The following is a 19,124-nucleotide window of genomic DNA, read 5'->3' as shown; positions in this document are numbered from 1 at the left end:
GAAGAATTGGAAGCAAGTCCAGAAAAGAAAGCAAACTGTAAGAAGGATTTTATAATCATACTGTTCTGAACAATGTTCAGCTTCACTTTTCATAATCTGATATTTAATCCCAACAGAATTTCAGAACTTAATGATCAGACTAAATTCTGCTGGAAAAGTTCACATCTGTATTCAACTTTTAGTTCCCACATTCTTCACCACAGAAAAATTAAATAAGCGAGCACAATTAAATGAACAAAATAAATATAAATAAATATCAAAAATCTGCTTCTGCCTAAAATAAATCAATATCTTCAAAGAGTCAATCAATATCTTCTGCCTGTACTTCTAATAATATTATAGGTACACAAAACAGCCCTGTTTATTGTCATTATACACAGATGTTTTACAGAATAAATCAGTCTTACAGTCTAGATTTAGGATGTGTTTGTGAAGAACTTTCATTTTGAGAAGCATTAGTGTAGTGCATAAAGAAATACCCACATTCCAAAAATCCTATCTCCTGCATTGCTGTAAGTACTTAAGAACAATAAAACCCAAACAAACAAACAAAACGGTGTGCAATTGTACTTACTCTCCATCAATTATTTTTTGCTTCAGTGCAATTAATGCAGCTACATATTCATTCATATTCTGTAAGGAAGAGTCTCAAGTCAGTAAAGAACTTACACCCCAAAAATCGGTACTGTAAATAACCCCTAATCCGATTGTTAATTTTATAGAAAATACAAAAAACTGTCTTCATTCACGCAGAGAATGCAGCCTCCACAAGTAAGTAAGCATCTTTAAGTGAGGCCTTGCTACAAAAGCTCTTCAAACTTTGCATTTGCAGTAGATTCTATACTAAATCCCTATCATTTTTCCCGTTAAAATCCAATTGACCTTTGGCAGAACATCAGCAATAAACATTAGCTCACCGGAATCTACAGATTTTCCGGTTTTTCATCCATACTCATTCTAAGTATGCCCTGTGAACGCTCAACAGGACCTTCTCCTCATTTAAGGGAAAAAAAAAAAATTACCCAAAGCATAATACCATAAAAATACACACTCGCTTAAGAGCTCTCAAGGAAGTAAATTCTAAGTCCTTATACTGCACCGAAGCGAAGCCAAAAAGACACAACTAGAAATTCCCTGACAGATCCCACTAGACACGTGGCAGAGACACGAGCTACTTTTCCACACTTCGCCTGGACTTTTACAGAGCCCGTTTACCACGCACGCTATCCGCGTTCCCGACGGCACAGGGAGCGGCGACTGTGGTTCCCGACACTTCCCGCCAGCGGCCCGGCGCTGATCCACTACCTCGTCCATGAGCAAAAACCCCACTCCAGCGCCACAGGGACGGCGGTCCATCCCTACCTGCTGGAGAACACCGCAGCTGGCGCAAGCCCTGCCGGCGGCCGCAGTCCCGGCCGGCGGTGGAGGCGTCTCTCCGGGCATCATCGTGCCCGTGCCCACGCCCTCCTCTGGCCCCGACAGCGGTGCGTGTGCGCCGCTCCAATGCGTCACACACCGCGCCACTGCCTTAACAAGGACCCAGCTCGCCTTCTCCTCCTCAAGAATGATGTCCACTGCTGCCTGACTATTAGCAGCAGAAAAGACAGCAAAAAGTGCTCTCTGCAGAGACTGAGCGTTCAAAGCAACTGGTGAACAGCGACTTAGCCCACTGAAAGGCACCGCCTCAGCTACGCCCTTCTACCAGTACTATTATTTTATCTTCTTTTAGGTGCGGGCACTTCTGGCAAGGGAACTACTGTGGTCCTGGCACAGGCGCTTCTTTCACTTGGCGCGAGAGGAGGGACGGAGTCGCCGCTGGAGCGGCGCGTGGGGGGGAAAGGGGGGGCTGTGCGCACGCGTGCAGCTGGTTAGTGACAGTGTGGCCGCGAGGCTAGGTTGGGTTAAGCTGAGTTCCCCTGCAACCGCAATCACCGAACATTGTCTCGGTGATCCGCGACGAGCCTGAGGTGATACCGAAATCGGCCGGAAAATAAACGAATACAATTTGAAATATTTGAAAGCCGGCATTCTTTATTGCAGTGTTGGACACTTTGGGAGGCTATCTCCTTTAATCGGATGTGTATCATGAAACTACAACAGGGCATTTATTCCATCATGATCATACATATTCATTGCATCTTACTTCCTAGCAAATACATAAACATCACTGTCGTAGAACTAATTTGCATGCGTCTACCTCCTGTTAGAAGTCCTTTTATGGTCCAAGACAGTCATCTAAAGGAGTCTCTGATGCTCGTACTCGCTGAGTGTCCCAATATTACAGATGACCTTCCCTTGAACCATTTTTTTGGGCCTGCGCTCTTGCTTCTTGTTACATAACTTCGCCAAAAAATCCCACTATATTAATCATTATCTATTTATCCACTGGTTCCAGCCATGTTTATCCTGTGCATATTTTTACTTTTTTTTTTTTTTTTTTTTTTTTTTTTTTTTTTTTTTTTTTTGCTAGTTAGTTTTTAAACTCTATCTAGGAACTTCAGGAGAACTGAAAATTTCTAATCTCTGTGTTATCTCTCAGAGGCTAATCACCCTTGCCGCCTTCTCTCTGATCCTGTGCTGGCAAGCTAAGCCTGCTGCCTAGACAAGGGTATGCATCACTGATGCCATTCCCTGACACACACACCATCTTCTAGTTTTTCAAATGGGAGCATACCAGTTCACCTCACTCAGACAGCATCTTGTGGGAACATAATACTTACGGCAAGTGATCAAGCTTTTTATTTTGTCCAAGCATTTGTAAATATTTTTAATTTTTAGCATCACTTGTCATGACTGCCTGCATTTACCACTTACACCACATCTTTCTATAGCAAGTAAGCTAGGGAAAGACTTTATATAATTACAGAATGGTTTGGCTTAAAAGGGACCTTAAAGATCATGTAGTTCCAAGGCCCTTACCATGGGCAGGGACACATGCCGCTAGACCAGGTTGCTTATGTGTTTCAGGCCATGCTTTCAATCACTTAGAGGCACAGAAGTTAAAGTAGTAGCTGCTTATTGTATTGTGCCACCATGTATTACTGTTTGAGGTACATAGCAATCACTCAATATTTAGCAGACAGGACAGATGGCTGCACATACTGCAAATTAGTTTGTGACTTTTTTCTATTCAGCTTATGACATTGGACTTTATTCACTGCATGCTGCTGCTTACACTTCTACCTGAAACTTTCTCTGGCTTACGATTTGTCACTGTTGCTTTTTCACTGTTGTCTTCCTTGTAGTTTGTACATATTTCTCAGGCAAATTAATATTAATTTCTAGTTCTGAAGACCATGTTAAATCTTCCTTCTGATGAACAGTAATGTGTATAGTTGCACAGTTACCTGGACCACAATGAAGACATTGAAACTTGTAGCTCTTGTATAAGTGCTCTGATGAAACAGTGTTTCAGGCTTTCTCTTTCTACTTGGAGAGCCTTACAACAGTATAATAAAATACCCTTTAGAATAGCAATAGAATTTGTGTGTCAGTGTCACTGGAATGAATTTACCCTCTGGGCTGAGTAAGTTTCCATGTGAAATGCCCTTCCAAGGGAATGGAGCCAAGTACTACTCATTTTAGATTTGAGAATTTGGGGCTGTAGTCAGGTCAGGTAACAAGGCACTATATTAGGTGAATTTCCTGAGGACAGAGTTCTGCAGAAAGAAACAATGCTGTGTCTGAAAGAAATTAATAGATAGGATGTTTTCAGAAGAATTCAATGTTTCTTGTAACTATTCATGCTTAAAGTGAAAATTTTACTAAGATTTTTATTTAATATTAAAGATGTCCAAATTTTCTAGTTGTTTAGACTTCACAGAATCATTTAAGTCAAAAAAGACTGCAAGATCATCAAGTCCAGTTTTTGCCAATCTCTACCTTGTCAACCAGGCCATGGCATTAAGTGCCACATCCAATATTTTCTTGAACACCTCCAGGTACTGGAAATACTACCGCCTCCTTAGGCAGCCTATTCCAATCCTTAACAACCCTTTCCATGAAGAAATTCTTCCTATGTCCAATCTAATCCTCCCCTGGCACAGCTCAAGGCTATGTCCTTTTGTCCTGTCGCTAGTTGCCTGGGAGAAAAAAGGCTGACCCTGTCACCACAACGGGCCCCCAGCCAGGTAATAATTAGTATTGACTCCATGATTCACAGAAGGCTGATCAATCTCTTTATTATATATATATCATTATTAAGAAACACATTGCTTTTATAGACAGTTACGATACACCTGGACCTAATTGGTCCTCCAATCTAAACACCATCACCATTGGCTAATTAAGAAACCACCCTTGGGTAAACAAATCTCCATAACACATTCCACATTCACAACAACAGGTGCAGCAAGTGAAGATAAGAATTGTTTCTCATTCTTTTCTCTGGTCTTCTCACAGCCTTTCCCAGAAAGGCCTGTGTTTATGCGTTACTCTCTGTGGCAAGAGAGCTGCTGCCACATGACCCCACCTTGCTACAACCTCCTTTCAGCCAGTTGTAGAGCACAGTAAAGGTCCCCCTAAGCCTTTTCTTCACACTGAAGAACCCAGCTCCCTCGGCTGCTCCTCCATGGACTCATGCTCTAAACTCTTCACCATCTTTATTGCTCTTCTCTGACACACTCTAGCACCTCAATGTCTTTCTTCAATTTAGGTGCTCAGAACTGGACACAGTACACAAAGTACAGCCTCAACAGTTCAAGTACAGGATGGTGATCAATTCCCTAGTCCTTCTGGTCACACTATTGCTAATACAGGTCAGTATATCATTGGCCTTCTTGGCCATCTGGTCACATTGATAAATGCATTTATAGCCAGTTGTTGACTTACACCCCCACATCCTTTTCACCTAGGCAGCTTTCCAGCCACTCTTCCCCCAGCCTGTGGAGTTCCATGGGGTTGCTGTGACCCAAATGCTGGACCTGGTACTTTGCCTTGTTGAACCTCATACAGTTAGCCTTGGCCCATCAATCCAGCCTGTCCAAATCCCTCTACAGAGCCTTTTCACTCTTCAGCAGATCATACACTCCTTCCCAACAACAGTGTTGTCCATGAGTGGACAATTAAGAGTGCACTTGATTCCCTCATCCAGATCATCAATAAAGATATTAAACAGGGCTGGGCCCAATACTGAGCTTCAGGGAGCCCCTGTAGTGACCAACCACCGACTGGATGTAGCAGCACTCACCACATCCATCTTGGCTCAGCCATCCAGCTGGTTCTTAACCTGGCAAAGACTGCACCTGTCCAAGTTGTGGGCTGCCAGCTTCTGCAGGAAAATTGGTTGGGAGACAGTATCAAAGGCTTTGCTGAAGTCCAGGTAGACAAAGCCACAGCCTTTCCCCTGGGGATAGCCTAGGTGGGCTATCTGGTCATAAAAGGAGATGAGTCTGGTCAAGCAAGACCTGCCTTTCCTAAACCCATGCTGGCTGGGCCTGAGCCCTTGGTTGTCCTGTGTCAGCGATGGAGAGAGATGGGAAAGACTGATTCAGTGATCAGAATCCAATTTATTTGTGGGATACAAATGCTTATATACTATTTTAGAGAGACTAGTAATGTGTACTACAATGATTAGGTGACAATCATATGCACAAACTTATGCATATATAATATCTCTTGCTTGTAGAGTTTAATGGGATTTTCTTTTCCCAGTAAACCTGTCTGATTTTATCTTCTTGCAATCTAGATCTAATTTTCAAAGTTCCATTTGATTTTGCCAAGGCATCCTGTTATCAAATCTCTTATGTTAACCAGGTCCAAAGTCCATCTTCCGTCTTGAGTCCCCTAATGTCCCAACAGTCCTGAATGTGCCGCATGATTGCACTGAAGATGATCTATTTCATAACCTTCCTGGACACCAAGGTCAGGCCTGTACTTCCTTGGATCTTCCTTCTAACACTTCTTGTGGATGGGCCATTGGCCAGCCTCCAGTCATCTGGGACTCCCTCGTTAATCAGGTCTGATTATAAATTATAGAGAACGGCTTGGCAAGCTTTTCTGCCAGCTCCCTCAGTACCCTCTCATGAAGTCCATCTGAACTCATAGACTTATGAGTGTGTAAGCTGTTCAGCTGGTCACTAACTGCTTCCTTCTGGATTACAGGGGGGCTATTCTATAACAATACTGGAAAATAATAATGGGCATGACACTTCCTAGTTTCAGCAGCAAAAAGCCCTCCTTTAATGTTACAACTTATTTTTATCCAGTTTTCCAAGCCATCGTGTTTAATTCTAATTGGTTAGTAACTTTCTTGCCACTGAGTTTATTTGTTAGAAGGTCCTTGTGTGTGTACGTGCTAAGACTCTCTCTTTACACAGGTGTTTACAATTTTCTTTGTGGATTCTCATGGGATAGACTTTATTTTTCATAGGTATAACATGTTTTTCTCACAATAATAGATTGTTATGCAAACTGATTGTCATTCTTATGATTCTTTCTCATGGGAAATTAACAGGCTAGCTGTTAATTCAGCTGAGCAAGGCCTGATTTTATAAGGCCTTTATTTTATAAGCTTTTACCTGGATGCAATGCTGTTCTGCTCCCCATTCCTGTCTACCAGCTCAGGGGGCTGGTTGCCTTGAGGATAACAGGTCTTACTGTTAAAGACTGAAGCAAAGAAGGCCTTAAGTACGTCATCTTTTATCTCATTCTTGGCTACAGTGTTTGCCCCCATGTTCAATAAAGGATGGAGATCTTCCTTGGCTCTCTTTGTTTTTATTATCTTTCACAGCCGTGGCCAGATTGAACTCTAGCTGAGATTTCTCCTTTCTAATTTCCTCTCTACATCTAATGGCATCCTTGTACTTTTCGTGAGTTGCCTGCTCTTTCTTTCAAAGGTCATAAACGTTTTTTCCCTGAGTTCCTGCAAAAATTCTGTTCAGCCAGGCCTTTTTTCCCCCACCAACTCTTCTTTTGGCATATAGGGACAGCATGCTCCTGCTCCTATAAGATTTTCTTCTTAAAATGTGTCCAGCCTCCCTAGACCCCTTTGTTGTCAATGATTGTTTCCTAGGTGGCTCTCTGAACCAGTGTCCTGAACAGGCCAAAGTCTGCCCGGTGGAATTCCAAGGTAGAGGTTTTGCTTACCATCTTCATTACTTCACCAAGAATTGAAAACTCATCTCATTTTTGTGGTCACTGTGCCCAAGACAGCCCACAACCACCACATTTCCCATGAGCCTTTCTCTGTTTGTAAACAGCAGGTCTAGAGGCGCACTGGCCCTGACAGGCTTGCTTACCAGCTGTGGCAGGAAGTTCTCTTCCACACAATCCAAGGAACTCCTAGAAAACCTTCTCTGTGCTGTGTTGAGTTTCCAACAGACACTGGGCAAGTTTGGCAAGAACAAGATCTAGGGATCATGAATCATCAGCAAGCCTTTTATAGAATACTTCATCTGCCTCTTCATCCTGGTTAGGTAGTCTGTTACAGACTTCAATCAGGATGTCTGCCTTCCCCCTGATTCTTACCCATATGCACTCAGCCTTGTCATCACTAGCTTTGTGCTCTTTTCAGATGAAACACTCCCTAATGTACACTTAGTCTAAAAAAGGTCTTAAGTTTTAATGTTTCAGACTCTGAATACAAGGCAGAATTTGGCAAGTAAATTTATGAAAATTTTGTATTTCCTTTTCTTTATGTCACATTCCCATTCCTTGACAACAACAAAATGTTTTAAAACTGTTTTAACACACTGTACAAAAACTAGTTACTAAAACCATTTCCTTCAAAAAACTATAAGTTTAAAATTTCAAAAATTTTAACAGAGTATGAAATAATAATGCAAATGATACGTTTTTGTTAAAATTGTACTTGATTAGGCCAAGAAGGAGATTGTAGGGTATGGAACTCCAGATTCTGCTTCATTATATCTCAAGTGATGAGCACCTGAGTTCAGAGAAGATGCATGGGAAAGGGCAAACATGACCTAAAAGAGGACGGTTATAAATCTGGAATTTAAAAAGTCTTATGAGTTCAACTTATTCAGGGCTGAGATGTGTGTGCCATGAAGTCCAAGTCACAGACACTTTGGTCTCTTTTGTTGGTGATAAAACAGAAAATGAGCCTCTTCTTTAGCCATGAATCTCCTCATTACTGAATGGGGCTGTTAAAAAAGAACGAAATTATGCCTGCAGGGGTATTGTATTTATTTAGCAGAACTGAAATAGTTAGCAGCACATAAACATAATTTCTTTACTGTTCCTTATAGAGACAACATAAAATGTCCATCCTGGTTTTCATGAACAGTGAACAGAAGGGTGTTGACGTTCCCAAAGAATTTCTGCACAAAAAAAAAAAGTCTCAGATGGTCATTCATAGCATACAAAAGTGTCATCATTTCACCACCAGGCAATATTTTTGCTGAAGGCAATATTGATGATGGGTGAAATTAGAGAGACTGAAGAGGAAATGAAGATGCCTAACCATCTTCACAGCTTGTCAACATGACAACATCATGGTCTCTGGCACTCTCAGCTTTATATCAGAAAAGTTTATTAACTACAGTAAGTATGAAAGAAATCTAGTGCAGTTAGATTAGGTATTAGTTCACCAAAAAAGGGTTGTCAAGCATTGGAACAGGATGCCCAGGGAAGTGCTTGAGTCACTATGCCTGGAGGTATTTAAAGGCCATGTAGATCTGCCACTTTTAGATACAGTTTAATGGAGGAACTTGGAGGTGCTAAGTTAACAGTTGAAAGTTACTACCCTGAGAGGGAAATGTGTACTAATGTATTTACAAATAATTTCATAGGTGAAGGTATGAGTTCGAACATCTTTGAAATGGGTTTTAATATCTCTACTGACTTTGGGCAGCAGGTTTGTTACAGAGCCCTGACAGCTTGTCTCCTGAAAGAGACAGGTGGGTCTGCACAAGCTTGAGTTACTGAACAGGTTCAAGGGGGGAATATGTGGTAGGCACTTTGGGAAGGCTGTACCATCCTAGTACCTCAGCCAATGAGGAAAGGAAGAGGGCAACATGCAGACAGGAGTTTAGGATAAAAGGAGGCTGCACCCTCTGAATCTCAAGAGAGAAAACTCCACGGGTGTGTGCCCCAGTGGACTCTCTCCCTTTATTCAAATAAAGTTGCAGGATTCCTCTGTCTCCTTTATGGAGACTGGCTTTTCATAGAGTGATTCTCTGTACAGTCTTAAAGGTCTTTTTCAACCTAAATGATTCTATGATTCTATTATTTTAATATTACTTCATGAAGATGTAATTCAGGTGTAATGAAGGTGTTCACTTCACCTATCTTAACTGTAATCATATGCAGAGTGACTTCCTATGCAAAACTTCTATTCAGTATTTAGTGGAATCTCTTGTTTTAGCAGCTCTTGTCGATTTCAGATTCTTGTCATTTCTCTATTGGCAGTCTAATGTACAAGATCTCTGAAATACTTACATCTCTAACATAGAATCCCAGTCTTTTTGCTAAAAAAGAGAACACATAGGATGGAATTACAAGTGTCACTTTTTCTTGCTTCCTATCCATAGTACTCTGGGATGCAATAATGGCAAGGAAGCAATTAATTTAAGACAGACTTAAAGCAGCTATTTTATTTAGACATTAGCAGACAAGCATATTATAATTTTCATATTTTAAATATTACTGCACCATAGGGAAAAATAGTTTTCAAGGGATCCCTGAATGTCCATAGTCTAACCTGCTCAAAGTGAATTTAACTGCAAGCTAGATGATGTTGCACAAGGTCCTGTCCAGGTGGTTTTTTTACATCTGATGCTCAAAAACTAGGCAAGAAAACAGTACTCCATCATGTAGGGCCTATAGAGCAGACATTTGTTTATTTGATGCCAGGAGTGAGGGGGATAGCTCCACCACAAGCTCACTCGTCCATTCTATACAACATACAAGCTTTTATACTTTTTTACTTAATGTGCATATTATGCTTTCCTAACCTTCATACTGCAACATATTTTCTAATTACATTATTACATGCACTGTTTCTTCACGAGGTGGTCGTCAGCATCCAGGTGATTGTTTTGGATGAAGGCTCAGAAGTCTTTATCAGGCTTGAACTTTTCACCTTTGTTTCTGTGCATGCTCTATAAGATTGTCTGCTCAAATAGCTAGTGGTTAATTTTTGCAGTTAGCTTGTTCTGCTAAATTTGCTGATTTTTAAAAAGTGCTTTCGTTCACATACCCTGTAACAAACTAACTACTTCTTTCTGCAGAGCTACAGGTTTTTGCTAGTTCAAGCACTGTCTCGTTGCCCAGGCATGTAAAAGAAGGAAAGGAGGAAGGGGCGAACTGGAGATGGTGATGGGGCAACATTGTCTTGTTGGCTGGATATCACGTCTTCGAGGGTGTAGATCCTACCATCTCTCTGGCTGTCTTATTTGAAGACAATTTAAAGAGCAGACACTCCAAAGTGAGGTACCTCCCTTTTTAGTTTTAACTACTTCCCTTTTCACCAACAGAAGAGACAAATGTAAGAAGACGTAAGTGAAAAAATAAGTTTACTAAAAAATGAAATAGCATCAGGTAAAAATAACAGTGATAGTCACTGTTAGATACAAAGTTGCTGAATCTCATGGGCTCCCCAGAAACAAAGAGAAACAAAATGGCAGAGACGCCTCTCCCCCAAGATGGTGCCCTCCAGAACCGACCTTGTGGTCTGAGAGACAAAGGCAGAAATGGCAGACAAACCCTCCCCCCCCAAAATGGCGCCCTCTGCAGACAACCATGTGATCTCAGAGACAAAGATGGTGGACAATCCCTGCTCAGGTCAACTTTCCCCTGGGAAAAAAATGTCTGTCATGGTTTGACACTGGCGCAATGCCAGCATCTCCATGAAAATGCACCTTCCCTAAATAAATGCTGTGAGATGTTATCAGGAACAGAGCAGAGCAGGCCCAAGCTTAATAACAAAGGGGAAAAAAACTTTATTAAACTACTACTACTGAAAACACATAAACTAAATCCAGGATGAAGACCTTTTAAAACACCCCTCCTCCTCCCAATTTCCAAAAACACCCACCATGAAACATCACCCGGGATTCCTGATCAAATTACCGCCCTTCAGATAATCAATACTCAAACTATCAAGGGAGAGAGAAGTCTCTCTTGCACCACAGACCCCCCAGGAAACACAGTTGCCACACCCTGTGTTTCCCTGTCACACATGGCAACCGCCCGGAGAAAATCTGCCAGTGTGACACTCTCCTTTCCATGTCACTGTGCTGTCACCACCGTGCATGGACAGACCGCTCATAGGGCTCCTTTAAGGATGCTTTGCCACGGACCCAAAGATACAACAGTTCAGCTTCTCATCTTGGGACTACAGTCCCCCCATTTTCCCCTGGAGCCAAGGGTCCAAGAACAGAAATCATCTTCTTTCCCGAAGACAGAGGGCATCACCATTCCCTCCTCAACTTTCTTCTGTTCTTGCCATTCCTGTGCTTTTAGAAGCTGAAGCAGGTCTCCTTGGGTCACCATTGCATCCCCCTAAAATGCAGTCTCTATTGCAGGAGATTTTGGTTCAGTCCATGGCTAACAAGAAAAGTCCAGCCAAAAGCTACTTCATCATCTCCTCCCACCTAAATATTTCTTCTTCTAACATCTCAGGTCCCGGACTATCTCTCTTCCACTACAAATCAAGGAGGAGTAATATTTTACAAAGCCCTCATTTCCTGGAAAGGGTTAAAAGTTCAGACTCCCTGGACGGCTGATATCTCGATCCAGCGTTCCGTCTCCCATGCTGGACATCATCCCCCCCTTCTCCTTCTCCTCTGCCGGCAAATTTCCAGGTGCCACCAGGCTCTCTGTCACTTTCCCTCTGGTGGGGGGGGAACAAAGACATCTCCGCTTCTCTCCACCCTTCCGTCCACAGGAGCTGGCTCAGTTCCAGATCTTCAGCCCCCTCGGCCTACCTGGACAAGGCCGTGTGGCTTCCCCTCCCCCACCCAGCCGATGGCCGGGCAGGGGAGAGTCTGCATTCTCTGACGACCGGAACCAAAGAGAGAGTTCTCCTGGGAGTTCTTGCTTTTAACGCCCTGTGTTCTCAGAGGCGTGTCCATACTTTCAGTGGTCACTCCAGGTGCCAATATCCAAACCTGACCACTGATTGGTTTGACCCAACTTCCTGGAAAAAATTCACTTCCATGTCAAACCACGACAGAAGGTAGGAGCTTATGAAGGGGTTCTGGTGGCAGATGGGTCGGGCTGGCATTGCCTGGGGCCTCCAACCCTGTGGTGTCATGTGAAAAATGCATATTTTATGATTGGCTTTTTGCAAATGTTAAATTGAATACTATATGTATTATGTTATATTGATTAGAAGTGCTGTATTAACATTTTAATAGTATAGTAAATGTAGTTTTGTAGTTAAAATAGAAACTATGTATGTAGGTTTTTTTTTTTTAAAGAATGAGATACTTGCTTCGAGATAACAGTCACAGAACACCTAAATCTTCCAGAGAAGAGGAATTTATGGTTTTCTTATCAGAAGAAGCTAATTTCTTCAGGCCTTGCTCAGACTCGAAGACGCCCTGGGGATTAAAAGAAGGAGTTGACATATTCCAGACAGAGTTTCTTATTTTAAATAGAATGTATGCATAACCATGAAGTACGCATGAATGAATATGCAACAGTGTATGGTTTTTAAAGGTTATTATTCCTTTGTTCACAAAAGATGCTTGTCGGGGCTTAAGTGCCTGAGAGCATCCGGACGTCCATAATTCTTTGCTTTTAATTGTCTTGTAATTGTCCTAACTTGAAATTTTTATTTCTCTAATTATATTACTATTTTTATAACCATTTATTATTATTATTATTATTATTATTATTATTACTATTAAACTTTAAAAATTTTAAAAACCAAGTGATTGGTGTTTTTCACAGTCAGCTCCCAAGTTTCCTTTTCCTGATTGTGGCATTGTGTGTCTGTGTGTGGTCAGTGCAACTTCTCACTGCCTCCTCCAGCCACCTGCTGCACTCAGCCAGTGTTGGTGCTGCTGTCACGGGTTGCTGTTCCAAAGGGGAGGAGGGGGGAGAAGCAGAGCTGTCAGTCACCAAAGAATGGTGGCCCAGTTGCTACTCGCAGATGTGCCTGAAGCAAACCTCTTCAGGAGCCCTAAGAGAGACAAAAAAGGCTTCTGCCTTGAACCATCTCAGCTTCCCCACAAGAATGAAAGAGAAAGGCAATAGAGCTTCTGCCTAAGTACTCCCAACCTTAAGAAGACCCTGGCACCTGCTGACTTCTTGTCTTGGGATGATTTATGATAGTGTATTCCCTGATCCTCTGCTTTATGCCCAAAAATGCTTGCTGTATCTTTAAGGTGGGTCTGGAGGAGAGGTGAGCCTTGGGCTTGTTGGCGGGGTTTTTCAAAGCCTCACTCATCAGGTGTTGGTGTGGGGGTGCGGTGCAGTCTGGGTTGGTTGTTTTGGGTTTTTTTGTTGCTTGGTGTCCTGGCTTGTAAAATAAGCATATATTCTATTTGCCATCTGTTGGGCAGTTTTCTTATCTTTTCCAAGAACAATGTCTCCCTCCGGAGAGATATCTTCTGTTAATGTGCCATTGAATGGCCCACTGCATGACTGATAAAGTTACATGATTCCATTGTAAGATGCTTCACCCAGAGGGAGGAGCCAAGCATCCCTACCTGCATAAAATCAGCATTTCTTTAGACAGCAACTCAGCCTCAGCCTCTTCACTGGATTCCCAGAGGAAGACCAGGCCCATCTACTCTATCACCAGACCTTCAGAGAGAACTACACCCTTCTACTGGATCATCGCTTCAACAGCATTTCATCTGCCACTCCAGGAGCAGGAGGAGCAGCCACCATTTAACTGGACTATCACTAACACCCTGACTCCTCAGGGTGTCAGGTTTCTGACTCTATCAGTAGTTTTGTTTATACTAATTACATTTTTTTTTTAAATTTAGTTTTTTCCTAGTAAAGAACTGTTATTCCCATTCCCATATCTTTGCCTGAGAGCCTTTTAATTTTGAAATTGTGGTAATTTGGAGGGAGGGGGTTTACCTTTTCCATTTCATGGGAGGCCTTCCTTCACAGTCTCCTGTCTCTTCAAATGAAGACACTTGGCTAGCTTGGTTTTTGTTAACCCAGGCAAGAAGTTTTTCTTTCTTTCTTGACCTCAGAGAAGCTGCAGCAGCAATTTTTTGGCAACTTTCCGAGGTGTGAGAAATATCTACTCGCTTTTCATAAATTTAGAAAGGTTTATTAAATCTTATCAAAAATACAACAGAACACTGAATACAGAAAATGTTATGGCGCTGGGAGCAAAAGGATTTTTCCCATTATGTGCTTGCCCCCACAATGTAGGTTTTGCCTTTTAACCCCTTTGCCCTGCCCAAAGTTCTGTCCATCAACTCCTTCTTTGCTGTCTAGTGGTGGAGTTTACTTCCTCAAACCCTGATTGGAGGTCAGATGTCGCCATAGTGACAAGCGAACCCTCCCAAATGCCCCAAACCTGGTTGTCCCTTGATAACAATGTAAGGGAGTAAAACATAACTATAAATCTATAAAACATTTCTTAACCTATATACATGATATTTGTCTGTTAATTGTGAGAGTCAATCATCGTATTGCTCATCTATTACAGAGGTAAACTGGACAGTTTGTTTAGTCTGAGACCAGAGAAAATGGGACCTGCCCAAGAGAGGTTGGTCAGGATCGGTGGGAGAGAGAGGCCTGCTCCATTTTTGGTCCCAGACCTTGGGAAAGCAAAGCCGAGGAGAGAATGTACGCTGAGAGGCTCTAGCCCACCTGCTTCATCTGCAGTGGAGAGGAGATTAATGCCAGAGAGTCAACAAATTTTCATCTGTTTGCTTGAACTACAGCATGAAGCTCCTGTTTGGTTTCTTTTCCTGAAAGAGGCCAGCGCTATCTTCTACCACGTGGCAAGAGTCAGTACTTTTCCCCTGGCGTTTTGGGTTTTTGTTTGTGTGATGAATGTATTACAGTGTTGGCTTTCACAATTGTTAGAGTGAATACATGTGTTTCAAAATGTTGACCTTTGTAAAAAAGCTTAGAGATCTTTCAATTTGAATGTTGTGTTGTGATGCTAATATTGGTTGGGAGTTGTTGTGATGTTAACATTTAACTAATGAAAGAATAGAAGCCTGTTGAATGTATGGAAAAGTAGCAGATAACCACAAGGAGAGGATGACTGCACATGCTCTGAAGGGTAGGGAAAGAGGAGGAACTATGTTAAAATGATTGAATATGTATGATAATTTATGAACATGTATTTGGCTGATGCAATACCCACGGTATATAAGGAGTGTTGCTGTGTTGACTGGTGTGCCTCTGGCTGTGGCTAAGCACCCAGAGCTGTTCCTTTTTTGTCCCCTATTGTCTCTTATTAAATTTCCTTTAAATTTTAACTGAGGAGCGGGCTTAATTTCTCACAGTTTGGGTGGGTGGGGAGGGCAAGGTCTGAAAGTTTTATATCTAGCATTTAATTTACTATTTTTACTGTGCCTTGTGGGCATTCTGTTTGTTAATAAACTGTTCAGTTTTCTGTTTTTTCACTTTCATCCACTAGTATTCATTTCCTATTTGTCAGGAAAATTAATCCACAATGTCAGCGGTTTGTGTTCAAAAAGGAGATAGAGGAATCCTTTAGCTTTATTTGAATAAAGGCAGAGGCCATGGGGTATTTTCTATGGGGTCACTCAAATTGCTAGAGAATGCAGCCTCTTTTTTATCCTGATTTCCCAGTTACATTTCCCTTTCTCCCAATTGGATGAGGTACTTGAGAGGTACAGACTTCCTGTATCGCATAATAGAGACCCCCTTCTAATGTGCATTCCCTCTGCTCTGCCCCCCCCCCCCGTCTTTTCTTTATGTCTCTGTTCTTTTTCTATAAATCCAGGAATTTAGCACAGCTTTGGATGAGTAAGGGTCTATATAAATTAGTGGAACTCCTGTGGAAGGTATGGTTCCTACCATTGCTTCTTTCACCTATCAGTATCTGACTTTATCTACCAGCAGGCCTACAGTTTGTTTGTAAAGAGACCTCCCTCTCATTCCTTTCATATTGGTGGAAAGGGATTCTTGGAACCCTTTCAGAGGAGACAACTCATTCCAGAGAGTTTTCTCCTAAATTTGTCTCTAAACTGAGATACTTCTGCAGTTCCATTTCTGGACATCATCTCTTAAAGAGACAGTAAAAATTTTGGGCAGATGACATAGCACAGCTAGAGACAGAAAACAATAACATTCTGGGTTACGCAGGACACTGGCCAACCTGCTCAACTGTTCTAAGAATGAAGAATCTTTTATCCTCTCCAGTCAGAATTTCTGTTGTTTCCGTTTTAGTCTGTTGCTTCTTGTTGAGCATCTCAAGAGAATGGCTTGGCTCATTCTTCTCTATAAAACAACTTAGATAATCGATGACAGCAGTCAGATTTTGTCCTCTTTTTTCTTGGTTGGATAAACCCAGTTAGATCAGCCTCTCCCTGTATATAAGCCCCCTAGTGGACCATTACTCTTGCTTGTCAAGGTCAATGTGAATCACAGGCCTGCCTTTGCATGTCATGTGCTCTGTGCAGTTTTGTGTCATATGCAAACTTGCTCAGGGTCCTAGGGCCCTTCTGTCCCCTTTCCCAGGCCATTGGTGATGATGTGAAACAACATCAGCCTCAGTGTTGATCATTAAGAAACCTTGTTTAACTGGGCTGCCAGCTCTATGATCACTTGCGGTTAGCCATAGTGGAGTCATTTACCTTTGGCTATCTGGTATAACCAAACATTCTCTTATTTTACTTCTCTCTCTTTCTCTCCCCCCCCCTCTTTATACAGATATGTATACACACACACACATTCTGCAGAATTATGAGTTTCTGTTACGTAAATTGACAGTAAAGGAATTTGACAAATAATATTCTAATTTTTGCTTTTCTGTTCAATTTTCACCTGATGTTTTGGATTTTTGCTTTAGTATAAGACAAATCCAGACACACCAGTTGAACTCATCTACTGGGTTATCACTGCATAGTATTCCGAGGGCTGAAAATAAATATATAGTTTTTTCAGGCTAGTGTACTACAGGACAAAAAAAGCTTCTGTTTCCTATAGTCTCATGGACATTGTGTAGGAATCTGGGTGAGTCAACATCTAGTTCAGAGTGCCAATGATATATTTTTATCTCCCTTGTCAAACTTTCACCTTCTTTACCACATTTTCTGAGTGTTCTGTGCATATTTCTTCAGTACTGCAATACCTCTTTTTTAGATCTTATTTTCTTTTTCTCTGATTTGTCAGATATTGGAAAGCAGCTCTGTTGCCACTCATCATTGCTAATTTAGAGGTACACTTTCTTTTGATTATGAAAATAACTCTGAGAGGAGATTTGGGTCTTCATTCTGTTACCATGACAATAAAGATTTTTTAATGTGTAATTTCTGAAGTATCATTCTTAGTGCCTCTTCTCAGTATTGGGAGGACATCCAAGTGGTAAATTATCTGGCATGATCCTCCTGTACAGTTTTACTGTATGCAGTGCATTATTTTACATGGTTTACATGATAAAGGAAGGAGAGAGTACTGGTTACAATGATCTATTTAAAATGCCTCATGATTAAACTTTAAGATCTTTCTTGGGAAAAAAAGTCCACTCTTATTGCAGTAAATTCTTTGACAAAACATTGGTAGAATCCTTTTGTATTCTTTTCCTTGAAATTACAGAAAGTAGGAAAAGTTGACTAGAAATCACAGGGAAGTCACTACTCTTTGCTAGATCTGCGACATGTCAGCTGTACATGTTACAAATGCAATGGAACAAGTGCCTTGTGTGCTGGTTAGATGTATAGTTCTGAAAAATATATACACGGTAAGCCCAATATGTTGTATTTTGCATGGACATTGGAGATGCTTTTTGTTCATACTGGGGATCTCAGCAGTACTACTACTCATCCAGGTTTTCCAGGGAGAATTACGGATTCTCAGAAACTTTGAGGCAAGATATAGTTTACAGCTAAATTCTCCACCAAAAATAGGTTGCCTGCTGCAAACAAATCAGAAGTTGTGACAGACTAAAATGTTTTGGTTAATGGCTTAAACCATGTTATGAAGGATTTTTTGCCCATTATGGCAAAACTGTAAAGGAGCTACCACCACCTAAGTCCATCCCTCCCTGAATATTCTTCTTGACTGAAAGTTTGGACTGTGAGTCAAGCCACCTAAAGGGAACTTGAGATAACATAAAGGTGACACTAATGTCCAATAATCTCAGGTCTAGGAAGAAGTAACAAGGCTGAGGGAGAAGAATGTATCTATAAAGAAAGCCAAACCCAGCAGCTGCCCTGAAAATCAGCTCTGGCTGGGTTTGGGGTGGGGAGGCCATAGCCCACAAATTCTTTTCCTGAGGCCAGGTTTGCATACACTCTACACCAACCAAGGTGGAAAGGAGAGTTTTGTGTATGTGGCATAATCTCTAGTCAGAGAAAGTAAACACCCATACTCCCTTACACTAACTGGCTCACTTGTAAACTCCCCCACACTCTGGGAAGGCCCCATCCACATGGGACATTCATACGAGAGGCAGCTGAGGAGGTTTCATAAACCATTAGACCCTGAAAGACTCATTCCTAAGACTTTGCACCAGAGGACTGCCTGCTATGCAAACTGATGCAACAAATGCAGAGTCTGTTGCAAGAGACAATGTCAAACTTGCCCTCTGCTCCCAGAGGAGGTAGCTGGGCATAGTCATCTGGCCCAAAAGTATATTAATCCATTGAACTCTGTTTTGCAGGACCCTCATCACTAAGAAGATCAGAAGAAGAGGGTCAATGGGGACACCATTGGGATCCAGGGGGTGGTGATATTTTCTACTTAATCTGTCTTCTCTGTCACTCTCTTTCTCTCCCCCACTCTTCTCCTATTTCTTTCTCTCCCTCTCACACTCTCTCCCCCCCCGCCACATTCACTGTTAAATAAAATTGATACTACTGACTTCAGCATATGGTCTCATTTGCACCTTAATTCAAGCAGAGACATGTCTCGAATAATTTTAATAACTGGATCATAAGAGAAGTCAGCTGCCAGGAGTCCTTTCACATGAAGGCCTTTGGTCCTTTGTGCCACCATGTCTTCCTAATATGCCATGTACATCTCCTTTTCCTTACCTCCCTATGGAT

General features: G+C 41.7%; 1 protein-coding gene across 3 annotated transcripts in view; it reads right to left on the bottom strand.

Annotated features, from left to right (window-relative positions):
• Positions 1 to 19,124, bottom strand: part of ICE1 (interactor of little elongation complex ELL subunit 1) — a 72,502-nt gene that overhangs the window by 36,992 nt on the left and 16,386 nt on the right. For 2 of the 3 annotated variants that reach the window (XR_008435268.1, XM_053967996.1), the window contains exon 3: positions 575 to 633. Coding sequence is in view for 2 of the 3 variants with exons in the window: in XM_053967996.1 (XP_053823971.1) it covers positions 575 to 633 (59 nt within the window). In the remaining variant the exon portion in view is untranslated. Of the gene's footprint in view, positions 1 to 574; positions 634 to 1,362; positions 1,451 to 19,124 lie in introns of those variants that run through there. The other variant, XM_053968006.1, reaches the window with a different exon arrangement.

The sequence above is a fragment of the Vidua chalybeata genome, chromosome 1 (assembly GCF_026979565.1).
Source record: "Vidua chalybeata isolate OUT-0048 chromosome 1, bVidCha1 merged haplotype, whole genome shotgun sequence".
Classification (NCBI taxonomy): Eukaryota; Metazoa; Chordata; class Aves; order Passeriformes; family Viduidae; genus Vidua; species Vidua chalybeata.
Note: the sequence above shows the minus strand (reverse complement) of the source record. Positions and strands in the feature narration are given on the sequence as shown.